Raw genomic sequence first — 19,119 nt, 5'->3', positions numbered from 1 at the left:
TATACAGTATGATGCCTTGTTCTTTTATTATCCAAAGAATGGCCCATAATCTCCAAATATGCGGTGCTACACAGTACAGTTTGGCGTTCTGTTGTGAACATTGAAAGCGCCAGCTTATATAGGACTGTATATGGGCTGTGTACTATCTATACATCTTTGTACTATATACATCTTAGAAATGGCTATTGTATTAAGAATTCAATTTGTCTCAAGGCACATGTGGTTTTATAGAGAAGTTACTAATCCTATATTTAGACACTTTATTTTACAGTTGATGCATTTACTCCCTGTTATGAAACCAACAGCGGTGTTGCCCCAAAAAACGACATTAGTATGGAAGAAGGAAAATCTTTGACTCAGAAGTCCCTGAGACGTCCAGTATCAGTACTAAACATCAACAACAGCAGCTGTACCAGCACTGTAAAATAAAGTGTCTCACAGAGTTTGTGGTAATTAGAACTAATAGCCATTGTATTCCAGTTTGGCAGAGGGTTTTGACCCAGATTTTTTAGTGTGGCCAAAACAATAGGTTTAAAGCTCTCTGCTCCAAAGGTGCTTGATATGAGTGTATTTATATTGTGTTAGTTAATATTTGCTTTGTACAGTAAGTACTTGGAGTTGCTAAATATGCTATGCTCAACAATACCTCACTTGGAACTAAACACAACTCAACTAGCCATTCAACTATGATACCCTTCACTACAGTGGTGCTTTGGCCAAAAACAAGGGAGATATCAATATCAACTATGAACCATCACACTTTTGGTCAGTTTGGTGTTTATTGTGGCACATCGCTTTTTGATGCTGCCTTTTTCTGTATTTGTTTTATTTCTTTCCATGAGCAGTTAGTGGATTGATCAGAGTGATCAGCTAAATGCTAAAGTCTTATCACAGATTTGTCAAAATAATGTTTAATTGTCTTTGAATGTCCATGAAACACCGTGCTTAACCTTTAAGAGAATGGGCTGTTAAAATGTCATATTTTGAACACATGACACCTGTGACCACAGGGGAAGTTAATAGTGTTTTGTATCCAGAGCTCTTATTCTGAGCCAACCTAATGTGTCTACCTCAGTCTCTGCTATGATTGCCCCCCTGCCTTATCCTGGAGGGATTTTGGCTGGCTACGATTAAGCATGAGTTGTTGAGGCTATCCAGTGGAGTTGATGGCTCTAAACACAGATCCAGGGTGTGTCATCTCCCACCTTGTTGCTTGTACCATTCGTTTGAAAACTCGACAGTGAAAACTGATCCAGAATCTGTGGTTAGGGGAAACCTTTGGCTGCAGCCCAGAGCCCACCCAGTTGACTCTTCCTGGTCATAAATGTCTGTACTGACATCACACCTTATTTTAAGGGCCTGTTAACACTTTAACCACCCATCATTTAAAATGAGGGCTATCACTCGTCATGACTCCCACGTGATTTTGTGATTGTACAGCAGCGTAAAGTCCGATCGAGGCTGAATCACAGAATTACCGCATCACATCCTAGATGTAGTTCAATTTTTCAGTTGCAGTATAACACAAACTCTACACCAACAGGCTCTTGAAATAAGTATATTGTATGTCTCTTATTCACAAATGGCAGTATAAGTCTGTGTTTCAAGAAGATTTCTGTATATTTATGTAATTACTTGTATTTATTGTTACTTCATTATAATGTTATGTCAGTATTTAATTTTTTATGGATTTGTTGGATTTCTGTTCATTTCCAGAAAAGGTTACGATTAAAGTGAAGTAGAGGTACCATCCAAGGCTTTTCTTCATTCTTATTTAATCAAAACAATTTTATCACATGCAGTGACCGGGCCAATGTCCCAGCAAACTAAGACCAAGGGGAAAAAACACAACTGACATCTGGTTGTCCAAAAAAATCAGAAAGTGAGACAACTTATGCAAGTACCAACTTTTAAAAACATTCATCCTCTATTGAAATATTTAACTGAGGATTGTTTACTGTGTCTGTGAAAGGGGAAATGTCCTTTATCATTTAGTTTTACCTTCGACTTTAGCGGATGGATTTAAAACAAGATGCCTGGCAAACAGCTTATGAAGCATTCCTCCCCGCCACTCTTTTCAATGGGGTGTTTTTCCTGAATGAAAATGCACAAATCACTGAGCAATATCTGTGTTATTTTATGCGGTCAGGGCCTCTGCTGACCTCTTTGAGCGACCCTGCTTTTTACCGTCTGTGTCAGAAGTTCAAAGCCTCCTCCCTGAAGGTAAATCTTTGTCCCGTGGTGACAATGCCTCGATGTATAGCTCTCATCTCATTTACTGTGTTCACTCACTCTTAATGCCTGCCCCGGCGGCTTTTTTCTGGGACGCCTGGTGACGCGTGCTTGGCTATGAAGTCGCCAGCACCCTTTGGCCCCCTTTCGTCCGGCCCCCTCTACACCATTCTAGTACGGGTTGATGACAGTTGACCAATGTGGGGGCCCATGACAGTGACTCTAAAGAGGGAGGAGGGGGATTCAGCAAGACAATGCGGTGGTGTACTGGCAGGTCAAGGGTCCCATTTGATCTAGGGAGGGGCCCCTTCCCGGTTCATCCTGTCAGCACAGACAGACTTATGGGAAATTGCCTGTGATCCAGGAATAAGACAACAAAACAAAACAAAGAGATAAGTAGGATTTCCTAACACTGTGCTGAGGATGGAAATAGGAAGATTTAGTTCAATACATCTTAAAATCAATAAATCTATATATGAATTGAGCATTTTGTGTTTGCAATAATCCTGGGAACTGCTTTTGGATGTCAGTTCAAAAAGGTCAAATCGACGATTGACACTGTCAACGCTGCATGTCGCGTTATTTGATGTAAATTAAATTGCGCTCACTTCTCATTACGCGATGAAGTCGGAAATGTTGAGGTCAAGTGTGTGCCAGCAGCAGCGATGTTTGTATTAGTGCGCTGCACTGGATAATTACAGAACCCCGGTGAACTTGTGGGCAAAGTTAATGAGCCCTGCATGGGTGGTGGAGTGGAGGTGGGGGTTGAGTGGGGGGGGGCACTGATTCCCAAGGTATTGTGAGGGCATCACAGCAGCAGGACAGCCCTTGTAAAAAGGTATATTGAACTGTTTGAGAAAGACGTGACATTTAAGCAGAATAACAGCCTGGGAGCCTGTAAAATACTTTCCTATAGTGATTTGAACCTATACTGGGGAGTCTCCATTAGTTACTCTCCACAGCTCATCCATTACAAATGTGGATTGTCATCATTTCTGGAAATAACATAAAAAATATGATATTTGTTTTTATGGTCCTTGGTAATATTTGATATTTTGACATGATATGTTTCAGTTGCTTATTACAACCATGAGGTTCGTCTGCCTCTCACACATGTTATGATTTATATCCCACTCTTGATAGAAAACACATACAAAAAACAGAGTCATTGTCATTTTTATTCAAAGTCAAGCACGACAGAATCACACAATATTTATCCAATTATTTTCCTTTTTTTTTCTTTGTCTTTATTAGTTGAACAACACAAGTAATCTTAACAAATCTAGTGAACTACGAAACAAACGGGTGTGTGAAGGGTGCCTGGATTTTAGAAAAAAAAAGAAGCAGTAAGCATTTTATTAGTCCCTCCTTTCATGAGCCTCACTAACCGTCTTCCTCAGTGAATGGGGTGAGAGGTCAAGGCGTGTTCCTGTCCGGTACAGTCCCTCGCTGGTCAGGACAGCACCGCACGCTGGGCCACGTACCCGTTCAACTCTGAGCCTGTCGCTTCCCATCCATCCCTGCATGCAACGCCCCCCTTTGATTATCCAAGCACGGTCCAGCCCCTCTCCACTCCCTCCTGTAATGCCGCTGCTATGTGTGTGTGTGTGTGTGTGTGTGTGTGTGTGTGTGTGTGTGTGTGTGTGTGTGTGTGTGTGTGTGTGTGTGTGTGTGTGTGTGTGTGTGTGTGTGTCTGCCTGTCACAATGAGTTAGACCTTCAGTAACTCAGTGAACCCGGAGTTGAAACAAACTACTGCCGGGGTAATCGGGCACACTCTGCCATTGGACTTGCTGTCCACGTGGAACTAGAATGGGGATCGCTCTTTTTTTTCTTTACTTTCTTTTTGTGGAGTCAAAAGAAGCACACACAATAATCAACATTTATCTGATCAATAAACTTGTTTTTAATTACAGCAGATGTAGATTCAGATTTATTCAACTGAATATATAAAGAAAAAATAATTTCATTGGTGTACAGGTTGTTTTTTACACAAAGCATACCTGTCTGTTTACCCCCTCCTCTCCTCTGACATCTTGCAGTGCTCGGCCTCCTGCGGACGAGGCTTCAAGTCCCGTAAGGTGAGCTGTGTGACAGGATCCGGCCGCAGCGCTACCGAGGAGAACTGCCAGAGCTTGTCCCCCAAACCCGGCAAGCAGAGGCGCTGCCGAGGCAGACGATGCCCCAAGTGGAAGACTGGCAACTGGGGAGAGGTGGGACCCTGGCATAAAACACTCCTCCACCACGCATGTTCTCACGCTGCCTCCTTTTCTTCTTTCTCTCCCTCATTCCACTTTAATGCTTATCAGCTTGCAGGCAGATCTGTGCATACGTGTTAAACCGGCTGCAGAGACACCTGACTGTATTTATGCCTCATGCCAGGCCACTAACTAAGGCAGGGTGCTTTCACACATTTATAACTCGGTGGGTTGCTGGGGTGTTGCACAGGCCCGGGGCGGATACATACAGAGGTTTGAGGAAATGTAAACCTGCGACTCTGACACCACAGAACGGTACGAAGGACAACAGGACGGACTTGAACACCTCTTTGATCTGATGTCTATTTTCTCTTCCTCTGATCCTCACTTTTCTCTCCTCTCTGTCCCTTTTATCCTCCCTCACCTTGTTTCTCTTTTCGCCTTGACTGATCACTCTTTCTCTCAAGCCCTCTTTCAATCCTTCACTTTTTTTTCTCTCTATCTTTCCCAATAGAAGCCACATGTTGGCCTTGTCTTTGAAAGCCCTAAAAAAAGATCCAGTTCACTGACGTCATAGTTGCCAATCATGACTGCACCTGGGCCGCTGGATGCACCCCCTTTTTTCTATGCTTCCATTTGCTCTTAATTTCAGTTTTCTCTGTCTCTCTCTTTTCTCATGTTCTGTCTGCTTGAATTCACTCCAAGAGTCTGAGCGCAGAGCCACATATGTGCTGCATACGTCAGAGAGGATGTGCGTCTGCTCTGAACAGCTGTGCAGCGGGACACACGCCAAGAGAAAAGGATTCTCCAAGCCAAGCGCAGCATGATTACCCATGGTGCAACATGCTACCTACAGTGGTTCAGCAGCTTAGATGTCAGAACAGATAATATACAGTGAAATATGTTGCATTGTGTCACACCCTGAAGGACGGGTTGTTGATTCCTGCAACACACTGAGGTGGACGTGGACTCTGGTAGAACTCCTCTGCCGTGGTTCCAGTGCCGTTGTCTGATCTCACCGCTGATGATCATCTGGATGTGTTTATCGTTTCCTCCTTAAACCTGAAAAAACATGAGCTGTAGCTGTGGTGGTGTGATGGAGGTCTGACTCATGTACACACACAAACATAGACAAACTTTTATCACCTTCACCACATCACATCACATAACCACCCCCCCCCCCCCCCCGACACACACACACACTTTAAATCTGTATACAGTAAATGTATGATTATCTTGTTCAAATTATGTAATTTGCTTGTCATGTAGATCTCCAGCACTCGTCAACAGCTCCTCTGTTAGAAAAGACCAAGAGAAAAGACAAATATAAAAGACCAACAGAAAAATGTAGTTCACACATCTTAGATGGAAGCTAGACAGCATTCTTCACGTCATGTGATTATTCCTGCCTGACTGAGCTGAACAGAACCGACTCCTCAACCCTCTCTCATTCCTGTTCTCTGTAGAAACGTGTTCTGCATTACAGCAGGAAATACTCTCATTGAAAACACTGCTGCTGCAGCATAAAGAAAACACGCTGAAAAAAACTACTTTCGAGGTTTCAAGCTTCACTTTTCCTTGAGGGTATAAAAAAAAACAAATATTTTATTTGATAATCAACAATGAGTGTAATAAGAAAATGGAGGCTTGCAGTTACTTTAATATCACATATGCCCATATAACATATGCCTAATTATTTTTGAAAACACTTAAAGAAGCACTGTAATGCAAAAACAGAGGAATAAAAACATCTGCATTTACATATCAAATTAAATTATAATAATATATAACAGCAACATTTGGATATAAACGTGAGCATTATAAATTCAATAAAAGTTTAAGCAAAATGTCACAAAATTAGTTAATCAATCATAATAATACATGTTAATAGAATAGAATAAAACTCATTAGTTGAGTAAATTCCTTTAAAGAGAAAAAAATTATAAATACCACAGAGCTAATAAAGTAGAAATAATGTTGCTTGAAATCGCGTATTATACTTAATAAAGTGCAAATAAAATTACGTAATACTTAGTGAAGTAGAAAAGCTACCTTAAGTTACTTATAATTGTTAATAAAGTAGAAGTAATGTTGCTTTAAATTGCAAATAATAATCTATAAATTGAAAATAATGTTATTCAAAGTTAATTATAATAGCCTACTTAATAAGATAAATAAGCTTACTTAAGTAAGTAGAAATAACGTCACTTAAAGTCAAGTATAATACTCAATAAAGTAGAAATAACATCACATTTAGTTAATAAAGTGGAATTGACATTATTTAAGGTTACAAAAAATTCTTAATAAAGTAGAAATAATGTTGCTAAAAAACTTAATAAAGAAGAAATAACATCACCTAAAGTTAATTATAATAGTATAAGAAGAAGAAGTAACCTTACTCAAAATTACTTGTAATACTTAAGTATTAACTAAAGTAGACATGCCGTTCTCATCGGCCACGAGGCGTGTTGTGTATCGCGAGGTTTACAATGTAACGGGACTATCAGTGAGACAGTGGTTTAAAAGACCGTAATAAAGGTTTAAAATCTCCAGTTTAAAAAGCTCTTACTTCTCCTCAGTGCTCTGCGTCCTGTGGAGACGGGCTCCAGCGTCGGGAGGTCTTCTGTCAGCTTGGAGACCGACGCAGTCCTCAGGAGAGCGGCTGCTCACAGCGCCTCAGACCTGCATCCAGCCAGAGCTGCCGGGCTGCTGACTGTCCCTCCCGGTACCACTGGAGAGAAAGAGAGTGGCAGCCGGTAAGTGAGGGAGGAGGGGAGAGGAGAGGGGGAGAGGGGAGAGGGGGATAAGGGGAGAGAAGAGGAGAGTAAGGCAGTGTGTAGCAGGCAGGGATGAGCTTGCTCTATCATAACTGCTGAAGTATGAGTTGATGCCTTTAGTCTTCAGACCAGAAGGAGGAGAGAAGAGGGAGGGAGGTAGAGGAGAGGGGGAGAGGAGAGGAGGGAGGAGGAGGGGAGGAGAGGATTTATTGAAATCAACATTTATAAGCTTAACCCTCTTAATCTTGCTCTTCTCAGTTAATGTGGTTAATGCTTTCCCCAGTGCATGCTTTCAGCAGAGGTGGCTCAGGGCCTCAGGGGCCGCATCCCAGCTCAGGGCCCCAGCAACGGCTTGCTTCTCCTACTTTTTTGTAACACCCCTGAATAAATGCACTCTTTTGAGGAACAGGGCTGGAAGATATGGCCTAAAATTACATCAAGATAAATGTTAATATCAAAATCAATAATTCTAATGATAAATGTCCCATTATATTTTCCTATCAAGTTTAAAGCCTCGTTTTTGCTCCTAAAGTTGCATGGTTTAGATGCTTTTTTATGAGCACAGAATGACAGATACTTGATAAACAGTGAAAAAAAATTAAGTTAAAAATTAATACGTCCTCACTTTGCTTATACAATGCCTAAGCAATATATATTGATATATTAAACCTTATATTGCTATTGATAAAATTGTATGCTGATAATTATTTATATTGTTTTATCTCCCAGCCCTAGTTAAAATTATCTAAACAATAAAAACAATAATCCTACATGCCTCCTTAAAGGGCCTATATTGTGTTAAATATTTTTTCTGGGGATTTACTATCCGTAACTACTTGAAGGGTATAAAACAGCCACTATGCAGACTTCTTCACTCAGTCCATTCTAAGAATTATGTTATCGTAACGTTTTGTTTCGTACTTCCTCCCCCGTATGAGTAATACAGGATCGCAGTCGTCTCTCAGCCCCACCCAGCCGGTACCAGTCCAGCCTCCGAACCCACCACCAGTAACCTAGACGTTACTCCGTATAGATAGAAACTCTATTATGAAACTCCGTACTGTAACTCGGGACGTTACACCTACATTGGCCGACTGTCCTTCTAAAACTTTAACACACATGAGGATGTTGTAACTTACTTACTGTGAATATGTGGCTGATCTTTTATAGCTGTACCCAAACATAACAATGTGACTTTCAGCTGTGTTTACCAGAGACATCGTCAATGTGCCAGAATGAGACCGGTGATAGGCCTGGTTTGGTGTCACTCAAAGTGCAGTAGGCCAATCAGAGGAGGGGTTCAAGAGGCAGGCAAAAACAGCCTGTTGCCTGCAGCTCCAGAGAGAGGGAGAAGAGAGGACATGGAAATACACACTGCAGCAGTTTTTTTGACTTTAAACCACTGATTTATCATCTTATGGGTAACAATACCTCAGATTAAATCCCAGAAAGGTGTAAAAATGGGCCCTTTAAATTAAATTTAAGGCCTTGAAAACCAAATTTCTGGGTTAGCTTCTTTGTATGATGGATGTGGTCCAATATAAGCACATAAAATGTTTTTTGCCAAACTATTTTGGTTATTTTGTTTAATTAATTATAGACTTATCTGTAGTTTTTTTTTTGTCTATTTTGAATCTGTGCTCCCTTCGTGGTTTTTAACGGGGGGCAGGTCTCAGTTCCAAATGGATCGTACTACTTTTGTCCATGCACCAATCAGTAATTAGCAACATTTTTAATATAAATAAAGGGGCAACCACAGAGACGCCACCCACCCGTTAGTGAACTGCTGTTTTGGAGCCTCGAGTGTGGCAGTATGCAGAGCGCCATCTTGGTTTTTGAAAACAAAAGCAACCTTACTTGGAAGTGGGGTGGGGGTGGAGCCTGAACGAGAGCTCAAGCACACCGACCTACACCTTAGATCTGCACCCATTGGACGGTACTAGATGTCAATCACAGTTTCCACTTACTTCTTTAATGTCTATTTTAGTCAAAAATGTATCTTCTGCATAAATATTACCATGTATCTATAACCTACACCGATTCTGAGAGGACTTGAGGTTAAATAGTGTCGCTGCTTAATATAAGGTAGCAGTCATACCTAGGCTATATTAAACGGCTGCATTCCTGCTGAGTAATGCTCAGCAATTTTGTGTAGGCCAGAGGCTACAGATCCTTGTTGAGAGCTGGGGTTATTAGAACAGGCAGCTGCAGCAGGAGACTCTTCAGGAGTGATGTTGAATCTGGGTCACTGATCAGTGTGAGATGTCTTTCCTGAAAGAGAAGCCTAATTATGTGGAGAAGTGTTTGGAGCTCCCTGACCGGTTGTCCCAGTTAACGGCTGGAGGTGATTACAGAAGTTCACCTGGTAGAATTTAACATTCAGCATGTGTTTCTGTCACTGGCTTAGAAATAAATGTCTAACTGTACATCAGTTTTATATCATCTTAGATCCTTAAATGTCTTATTAGTCCTGTATCTTGGAAGTTTGCCTTTTTTCCAGCAAAGAGCAAAGTCAAAAATTGACATCTGCAAAGTAATAATAAGTAAACATGCAATTCATAAAAGAGTAAGGAAATATCCAAGTTTTCAAAAAGCAGCCGAGCTTGTCATTAATTAATTTTATTTGTAGCTTAAAGTATACTTAAACATGCTTAAACTTAAAGGGATAGTTCACCCAAAAATGTAAATTCACTCATTATCTACTCACCACTATGCAGATGAGGGGGTGGGTGAAGTGTTTGAGTCCACAAAACACTTCTGGAGTCTAAGTAGTAAACAGCGTTTCAGCCAAATCCAATACAATTGAAGTAAATGGTGAGTATTCGAAAATAAAAAAACAACAGTATTCTTCACTTACGGACATTTGGATGACACCGCAGGAGCAGTAAGGTGGGAGTAACGAGTGGATTTTAATTTTTTGGTGAACTATCCCTTTCAGAAGCCATCATGCAGGGTAAAGGTTCATTCCTCTGTTGCACAGCACAAGTGAGAGCAACAGTTCCAGGCATTTCAGTTGTTTGACAAGCGTGTAAAGAGTGATGAAGACCAGCTGGCGGAGGCTGCAGTCGTAACACCCAGCGTCTCTGACGCAAGTAGCCTTTCCTGAAACAGTGGGTGCAGGAATTATACTAGAGACTTGAATTTCATAATAGTTGAGTTACCTAGTAGACCTAGTACTGAATAGAGTAGAAACTGTCATGGTGGTTCTATGGCACGGAGCTTCTATAGTTAAATGCTCTAGGCATCACCTCATCGCAATAGGATTTAAAAGAAATCAACAGCAGTGTATTTAGTGACTATGAGCCTGGCAGTGTAAAGTACATGATAACCATCTTTAATGCTTATTCTAACCCTTTTAAAGGAGTAGTTCTAATTTCTGAAAATGATGTGTGTTCATGCTTGTAGTCACAGATTAGATACGAAAATCAATCTCACTGTCGTCCCTCAGTAGAAGACAACGTGTCTGTTCTTTCATCTGCTGTCTTAAAATGAAGCCAAAATATCTTGGATACAAAGTCTGCTATCTTGAGCCAAAGACGTAATTTGGAGTCTGTGAAGTAATCAATCGTGAGTCCGTCTCAGCTGAAATGACAGAAACCATTTTGAGAATAACTTATTTAACGTGACTATAATGGCAGATTGCCACATTATAGCGTAGTTCTAGTCTTTTACATTTCTGACACTTCACACTACTTTTACTCTCTGTGTGCAATTTCAAGCCAGGAATTCAGTTTAGCTGCGAGAACCAGCAATTTCCACTCACCAACAACAGTGGTGTCTTCCTCCCAGCTCTTATCTTCTGTTATGACATTTCTAATCCATCCTCCCCATAAAGTGAAGGTCCTGCATTATCAACAGAACACAATCCTTTATTTTTTTGTTACAATGCACAGATACACTTTTATTTATGATGAAGAAACCCAACTGTGCTTAAACTGAAGCCTCCTTGTTGCACTTGCAGCTACTTATTCAAAATAGTTAGTTTTAACCCCAATTACTTTCCACCAATGGAACTATCGTGATGTTCCTTCTGTTACCTCTCATGCCATGTGGGATGTGGTATCGTTGTAAAACATCTGTCTCTGTCTTGTTTCCAATACAGTGTAGTAAGTCATGTGGTGTGGGCCACAGACAGCGTGCTCTGCAGTGCGTGGACCACAACCAGCAGGAGGTCCACGAGATGTACTGTGTGAAGCAGATCAGACCTCCACACCTAGAGAGCTGCAACACCCAGGCCTGTGAATTCATCTGGATCACAGGGGACTGGACTGAGGTGAGAGCCAAAGATGGCGTGTTTCATCTACCTGATTTTGTAGTCCCTCTAAAAGCTTTGAGATCTTAACCGTCAAGTGTAATATTTGATTCCTCAAAGGGACCACTCATGTAAAGGGCCATCTTTGAATCCATTTGATTTATCCTCTCCTCCAGTGCTCGGCCAGCTGTGGCCAGGGCTACCGCCAGCGTCTGATCTCCTGCAGCGAGGTGCATGTGGAGACTGACAACTATGAGTACGGCCATCAGTCTTTGTCCAACTGCCCCGGGACCCCTCCTGAGAGCTACATGCCTTGTAATCTGGACCCGTGCCTGCTGCCACAGGAGTGGAGGGTTGGAATCTGGGGAGAGGTGAGTCAAGTCATGCATCTAAATGTCGTCCAGTCATTTATCAATATTTCATTGTTTTTAAACCTAAGGTTCCCAAAAGAAAAGTAGACCATGTTTGTTTTTCAGTTTTGAAGACTTATTTAAAACAAAAACAAGTCTTTGAATCTTTCTCTGAATTTAAGTTGGTATAATCTAGCAAATGCAAACATTGCAGGTTTTTAATCTCATTAAAGATTTTAATTTATGCTTAATTTATTTTATCTATATTTATCAATATTTGTGTACATGGTTTTGCATAAATGAAGCCAGTTAACCTGGCATCAGTCTCCGACCTGGGTCAATAACAAACCAGTCTTGAAATGGCAAAAATGGACACACAATTTCTAGAGAGATAGACACTCTGGCCAACCTGTCATCCACAAGCTTTTCTTTGACCCTGCCATGTTGCTCCTCCCTTCCAGTGTCCAGTGAGCTGTGGTGACGCAGTCATGGAGAGGACGGTGCAGTGCCTGTCTGCAGACGGTCAGGAAAGCAGTAGGTGTTCTCCCGACGCCAAGCCAGAAGCCAGAAAAGTCTGCAGAAATCCAAACTGTGAGTACTGCGAGAAAACCGCTGCTCTTTAACAAAGGTCATGGGTATTGTGGAGGGTTACGTATGGGCCAAGTGAATTTGTCACCGATTTCAGTGTTAGATATTTTCTCGACTTGATCCGTCGATCTGTGAGATTCGGCCTTTAGTGAAATATTTATGCTCTTGAGCAAACATCAAAGATTTACTGTCCTGTTTATTTACTTCCCTGCCATGGGATGGGCCATCAATGAGGATTTTCGTTTTCCTTTGATTCGATGCGATTTGCCACACTTGATTTAACTGCTGAAATGTGTGTGTGCATGCGTGCACGTGAGTGTGTATACAGTCTGAATGCCTGCTCTGTGTTTAATCTTTGTATAATACGCTAGTTTACTTATTTCTTTTGTTTGTGTCCTCAAGGCCGTTTGCCTTCCAGCTGTCAGGAGGTCCAGAGCATGAACCAGCTCCTCCCAGACAGAGAACACTTTCTCAATGTTCAAGGAAAAGCACTCAAGGTATTTGATCTTGTTGACTCACAAATAAACAAACAGGCAATGGTTGGATGTAACTAAGTACTCAGTTAATGTACTTAAGACATTTTTTTTGTATATCTGTTCTTTACCGAAGTTGAATTATTTTCAGGTAATTTTGACTTTTACTACATATATATACATATATCACCCTATATCTGTATATCCTATATCTGTCGCCTTACAGCAAGAAGGTTCCCTGTTCCAATCCCAATTTGGCTGGGTTCTTTCTGTGTGAAGTTTGCATGTTCTCCCTATGTCGGTCTGGGTTTTCTCCGAATTCTCTGGCTTCCTTACATACAGTAGTCAAAAGACATACAGATGGTGCTAAGGTTAAATCGAGACTCTTTATTTAACTAGGCGAGCTGCCCTGGGTGTATTTCACTTCTTGCCCAATGTCAGCTTGGATTGGCTGCAGCTACCCATGCGACCCTAAAAAGATAAGCGATATAGATGGATTTATGTTTTTTTGAAAGAAAGAAATAACGAGAGGGGAATCGTTCCACTTATCCAATCAGAATGGGGCTGTAACAATAGACCCCGCCTCTTGCAGCAGCAGCAGGAAGTGTTTCACTGTTACATTTGGAAAAAGGTTACACTCAGAAAATACTTTTACGTTTAATACTTTTAAGTATATTTCAAAGTAAACATACTAAAAGTACCATATAAACCTTAAACAGTTGAAGTTAATGTGGTACTTTTACTTTCACTTGAGTAAGTGCAACCTCCGAGGTGTTTTTGAGAGTTTATATGCAGGTCTTTGTCTCCTTTCTCTTGACTTAGACACACTGTGTCTGCAGTACAAAACAAAGTGCCTCAAATTCATCTCCCCAGTCTGACATGTTGAAACTCTGTTGGCTCAGCAGCTTGGTCCCAAGGTGGCAAACAGATGCAGCAGGTCTCATAAAGCACAGTCAGTGGAAAGTTTGTCACTGCCATTAAAGTGACTTTAAAGCTCAGGGTCAGTTTTACTGTGGGTTCTTTGGAAGCTTGTAATTACCATCTTCTGTTCTGCTGCTTTTCCTCAAATTCTCACAAACAGTATTACTCTTCTTGTCCTAATATACACTTCATCTAATGTTTCTCTCACCTCTATCCCTTCATCCCTGCCTCCACACCTCCTTTCTCTGTCCACCTGTTTCTTCTCCTCAGGTATACTGTGCAGGAATGCAGACGGAGACTCCTCAGGAATACATCACCTTGATGATGGGAGAAGGAGAGAATTTTTCAGAGATCTTTGGCTTCAGGTAAACTCTAAAGCTTACAGGATAACAATGAGAGCATTCTGATTCATCACAGAAATTCCAGTGACTCTTGACTACAGAGTTTCCCTCTGTTCTTTATTCTAGGGCAAGTTCTTTCATTTTGAGAGCATTATTTCTCAAAACCGCCTCTCTCTGGAATAACTTCTACTCACGTGATAAAATATAAAGTAAAAATAGATCTTAATGTCCAGTAATTTTGCTGTGGCATTTACTTTTGATTGGATCAAACATGTAACATGTAGCACAAAAATGATTTGAGCTTTTTATCAGTTACAGAATATTTGTGTATATATGTAGATATTGATGTTGTCACTGGTTTGAGAAGTTGCTTTTGTTTTCTGCTGCCTTAATGTCTCAGCTAGTTACCATTGGGTGGCAAGGGGCTGCAGTTTTTAGCGTTTTGGTTTAAATACTCAGTCACAGTCCAAAGACATGCGGTTTGGGATTAAATTCACTGTAGCTGTGGATGGTTGCTTGTAATTGTCTGTCTTTTGATTGGCTGACGACCTGTCCTGAGTGTACCTCACCTCTCTATCAGTGTCAACTGGGATTGGCCCCAGCCTCCCATTGGACCCTCAGTGGATGAAGTGTATATATAGTGGATGGATGGATGGATGGATAATTAACTTAATTTACCCATTACAAATAACAAGCACTAAAATCATATATCATGAAAGCACAAGGATCCTTTGTTTGTTTATGGCCTTGCCACGCTGCTCACATAAATGAAAACATGAAAGCCAAACATATGTTCGTGGGTGTATTGCTTTGGCGAAAAATATCTAGCCAGTTAAACTTTTTAAAAAGTACGATGTACCATTACAATACAATAATCATTTTAGTTCCTTGATTTGACATGTTGGTGAGTAATCACTCCTAAGGAACGCTTTATTAAGTAAAGTGCATACTCCCACAATGACCCGTGAGGATTTCATTGGTCAGACTCATATCTGGCATTCTATTGGTTTAGGTTGGAGAATTTTTACATGGTCATTTCACAAAGAATGCCAGATTAGAAATCTGAGAGGAGAAGTTTTGCGAGGGCACAGAAGCAGCCAGAGAGCGAGAAGAAGGACTCAAACTGAAGCACAGGACATTTGTGCTGCAGCAGTGTATCTGAGCAGATCAAATCTGCATGCGAGCACGGTCTATTGGAGACAGGGCAGGGATTTGAGGAAGCGCATTATAAAATCTCAACGTGAAATGAAGAAATAATGCTCTCAAAATGAAAGATTAGGCTCTTGGTAGTGCTCTGCCTGTAAATGATGAAATTCCATGCAAGTGTAAAGTTGATATCTGTGTGTATGTTTGTGTGTGTGTGTGTGTCTGTGTGTGTGTGTGTCTGTGTGTGTGTTTCTGTGTGTCTCTGTGTGTGTGTTTCCCAGGCTGAATGACCCCACCCAGTGCCCAGCAAATGGCTCCAGAAGTGCAGACTGCGACTGCCGAAGAGATTACACCAATGCTGGCATCACCACCTTCTCCAAAGTTCGCCTGGACATCAATAAGATGAACATCATCAGTAAGTGGCCCATACACGCACACACACACACACACACACACACACACACACACACACACACACACACACACACACACACACACACACACACACACACACACACACACACACACACACACACACACACACACACACACACACACACACACACAAGTAAGAGCATCCTGTGCCAATGTTAACTTTACATTACTCTCCAATAAGAGCTTCCTCTGCCATTTAATTATGTCCGTGCTCATGAGGGTTAATGGGATCAAGATGTCTTCAAGGTTTATTTAAGCCGCACACAATTACAAGGCTTGAGGGGATTAGGCCAAACTGCTCTAAGTAGATGGAATTATACTGATATTACCATCAAACTGACCCTGAAACCGAGGCCAGATTTACTGCTGGTGCCTTGGTCATTATTGCAGGTGTAAGCTATCATCGTGCGAGGTCATCTAAGGTCTTAGAGCAACAAATTTCAAGATGATAATTTCCCAGAATGTTTTGATTTGATTAGTCTGTTGTTTTATCTTATTAGCTACAGACTGGAAGTTTGCGTTCACCCGTGAAGGCAAGAGAGTTCCGTTCGCCACAGCTGGAGACTGCTACAGCGCCGCCCGTTGTCCACAGGTGGGCATGACAACAGCTGTTTGTTTTATGCTGAGGGGGAAACTTGTCATATTAGGAAAGTACAAGTAATAACACTGATGATGGCTCAGTTATTCTTTAAGACATTTAATTGAGCAAAAATACTTTGAACAGATTTGGTACTTACATATTGTCCAGATGTTATTGCCGTTAACTACGATTGTACTTTTCCTTTTTTACGGAATCCACCCCTGTGGATGAAATGTGCTTTATATAAACTGCCTTGCCTTGTTTGCCCCCTTTATAAAATACTTTCAAAGAGCATTATCATTGCTAAATTTCGTGTCTTATATTTAATAGTTTTGTTCTAATGTCATCTCAACTCTTTCATTCTCTGTGCTTTTCAAACCATCTCCAAGAATGATTTGAATTCATCATATTCCCTTCTCTCCATCCTTTAACACTTTTCCCTTCTCTCTGCTGCTCACAGTAAGCTAGTCAATTTAAATTTGATCAAAACGTTGACTTAGTTGTTTCCTTGTCTTAGTCAGATCTTTAGATAGATTTCTATGTGAATCCTTAGTCATATTCCTTTTGCGTCTCTCTCCCTCCTCTTCAGGGTCAGTTCAGGATCAACCTCTCAGGAACAGGTTTGAAGGTGGCTGACGAAACCTCGTGGATCTCACAGGGCAACTACGCAGTGACTGATGTACGGAAATCAGAGGTACTGGCAGCTCGGGACACACATATTCTGTGCAAACTTGATTTTATAATCATTCACTTATCTTCAGCACCTCTTTTTAGTGCTCTCTTCCATATTCCCTGTTTATGTCTCTTTGCTCCCTACCTCCCCTCTCCTTCCTCTCTGCATGACCTCCTGGCTTCAGGGCTCCTGTCGGGCATAGTCCCAAGCGAGTTCTGTATTCCCAGCCTCTCCTCATAAGCTCGCTGAGAGGGGACCTTTATTGGGCAGCTGCTCCCTCAAGTGCACACCCTCCACCCTCTGCTCTTGAAATGGAGATCAAGCCGGAGAGGGCTTTTTGGCGAGGCGCAAAACAGGAGAAAGAGAAGCAGCCAAAAAGTGTTCACAGCCTGATATCCACAGCCGGCCGGCCTCTCTCCATGCACTCGAGGCTGTTTAAATAGAGCCAGGTTGTGACAGTGGGACGGGGAGAGTACTACAGAGGAGATCAGAAGAACCACTTGCTGTGCTCTGTTGCTTTCATGTCGTGGGATAGTGGTTTTTGGAGTCCTCGTCTGATTCAATTTCCTTTATGGCTCCTGGAGGCTTGCATGGAGCTGTCCATTATGCTGCTTGCAAATTTTGCAAGTGATTAATTAGCTTGTGTTTCCCTGCTTGTTGCTGAGGGTGATCACCCAATTCACACCTGATAACGAGCTGTGCGCTGGGCCTCAGTTTCTCTTTGTGAGTCTTAAGAAAAAGGAAAAGCTCATTTCAGTGAAGCCAAAACAATCCTATCCAGATACATTTCCAAGAGACTAGTTGTAACATAACCCATTGCTGTCGCTGTCAACACTATTTTCTTCACAGAATTGACCCATGATAATCTGACAGATCGGTATATTGAGTTTTGGAAAATATTTCTTAATCACAGGACAAAGACAAAACAACAAAAAGCAAGAAAGCTGTCATCCTGTGATGTGTGTCACCATCACACTATGACAAAACCTACTAATCCTAAAACACAACAGCAAATTTGTATATTTAATTTTTGTAATTCTTCTTGTGCCCACAGGATGGTAGCAGAGTGTCAGGAATGTGTGGAGGCTACTGTGGTAAATGTACACCGTCCTCTGGCTCCAGTCTGCCTGTAACCCTGGAAACGACCTAATGCAATCACACAGGTTTGAGATTTATTTTAAATATACATTTAACAATATGTCATTTTTTATTGAAACAAAGGTACAATCGGAAATTAAAGTAAAGCAAACAGTTAAGGACCATAGACAAGATTCAGATCACAGGACTAGAAGCTGCTGTAACTTCAACAACAACAAAGACTTGTTCAGGTTTTAACAACCAAGCAGGTGTTTTAATGCTTTTAATGTTCAAACATGATTGGCTTTTACCAGGTTGAGTGATTGCACATCTGTCAAACTTTTTGTCTATATATAGATGAGTGTGCATCAATAACAATATCAAAGTGTACAATCTCACTATGTGAAAGTGAAAAAAAATCTTCCTCTGGATCTGCCCCAAAAAGTAATGGTGACCTTTCTTGGGTCTCACCCCTCCACAAAATTTCATAGAAATCACTTGAGCAGTTTTTGTGTAATCCTGCACAGACAGATGAAAACATAAGCTCCTTTGTGCAGGTAAAGATATTCTCTGCAGCTCTGTTCAGTGAATCCACCTCTTTTCTTTGTCAGGTTTTCATGTTGCTGTGCAGGATCATGAGCAGTAACTGAGTGCTAACGCTGTTTGCATCATGATTTCTTTCCAGCATCTATTCTCATTCATCTCAGCTGCAGTCCTCTCCAGGTGCTTGTCCACACCTCCTGCCTCTTTGGTGCTACAGTCCACTCACAGCTCAAACCCGTCCTTCATACGACCTCTGTTACGCCCACGTGTGTATAATGTAAATGAATCAGGTGTAAGTACTGTACATAGCAGGATCAAAATGTCTTATTTATTGTACTCTCCATTTATTTTTGTATCGTAATGTTTAATTTAACAGTTTTGTTGTCATTACTGAACACAGCACACTTGCCACTCAGAAGGTTTTGTTTTTATTTGCCACACATGTGCCTTCCATGTTGGATATTGGACTTTGCAGTACCGTCGTTACTACACTGTGTCACCGCCATATGCTCCTTTCTGGACCAGTTCAATAAG

The 19,119-nt window shown here is 41.3% G+C and overlaps 1 protein-coding gene across 1 annotated transcript in view; it reads left to right on the top strand.

Moving 5' to 3' along the window:
• Positions 1-18,115, top strand: part of LOC132999899 (A disintegrin and metalloproteinase with thrombospondin motifs 9-like) — a 43,681-nt gene extending 25,566 nt beyond the window's left edge. The window contains exons 29-39 of the mRNA XM_061069699.1: positions 4,274-4,444; positions 7,009-7,185; positions 11,309-11,479; positions 11,635-11,829; positions 12,270-12,399; positions 12,799-12,893; positions 14,061-14,155; positions 15,559-15,692; positions 16,213-16,304; positions 16,882-16,986; positions 18,020-18,115. Coding sequence (XP_060925682.1) covers positions 4,274-4,444; positions 7,009-7,185; positions 11,309-11,479; positions 11,635-11,829; positions 12,270-12,399; positions 12,799-12,893; positions 14,061-14,155; positions 15,559-15,692; positions 16,213-16,304; positions 16,882-16,986; positions 18,020-18,115 — 1,461 coding nt within the window. The remainder of the gene's footprint in view (positions 1-4,273; positions 4,445-7,008; positions 7,186-11,308; positions 11,480-11,634; positions 11,830-12,269; positions 12,400-12,798; positions 12,894-14,060; positions 14,156-15,558; positions 15,693-16,212; positions 16,305-16,881; positions 16,987-18,019) is intronic.
• The last annotated feature ends 1,004 nt before the right edge of the window (positions 18,116-19,119 follow it).

This window comes from Limanda limanda, chromosome 4, assembly GCF_963576545.1.
Source record: "Limanda limanda chromosome 4, fLimLim1.1, whole genome shotgun sequence".
In the NCBI taxonomy this organism is placed as follows: domain Eukaryota; kingdom Metazoa; phylum Chordata; class Actinopteri; order Pleuronectiformes; family Pleuronectidae; genus Limanda; species Limanda limanda.
This window is presented reverse-complemented; position numbering and strand designations above follow the sequence as displayed.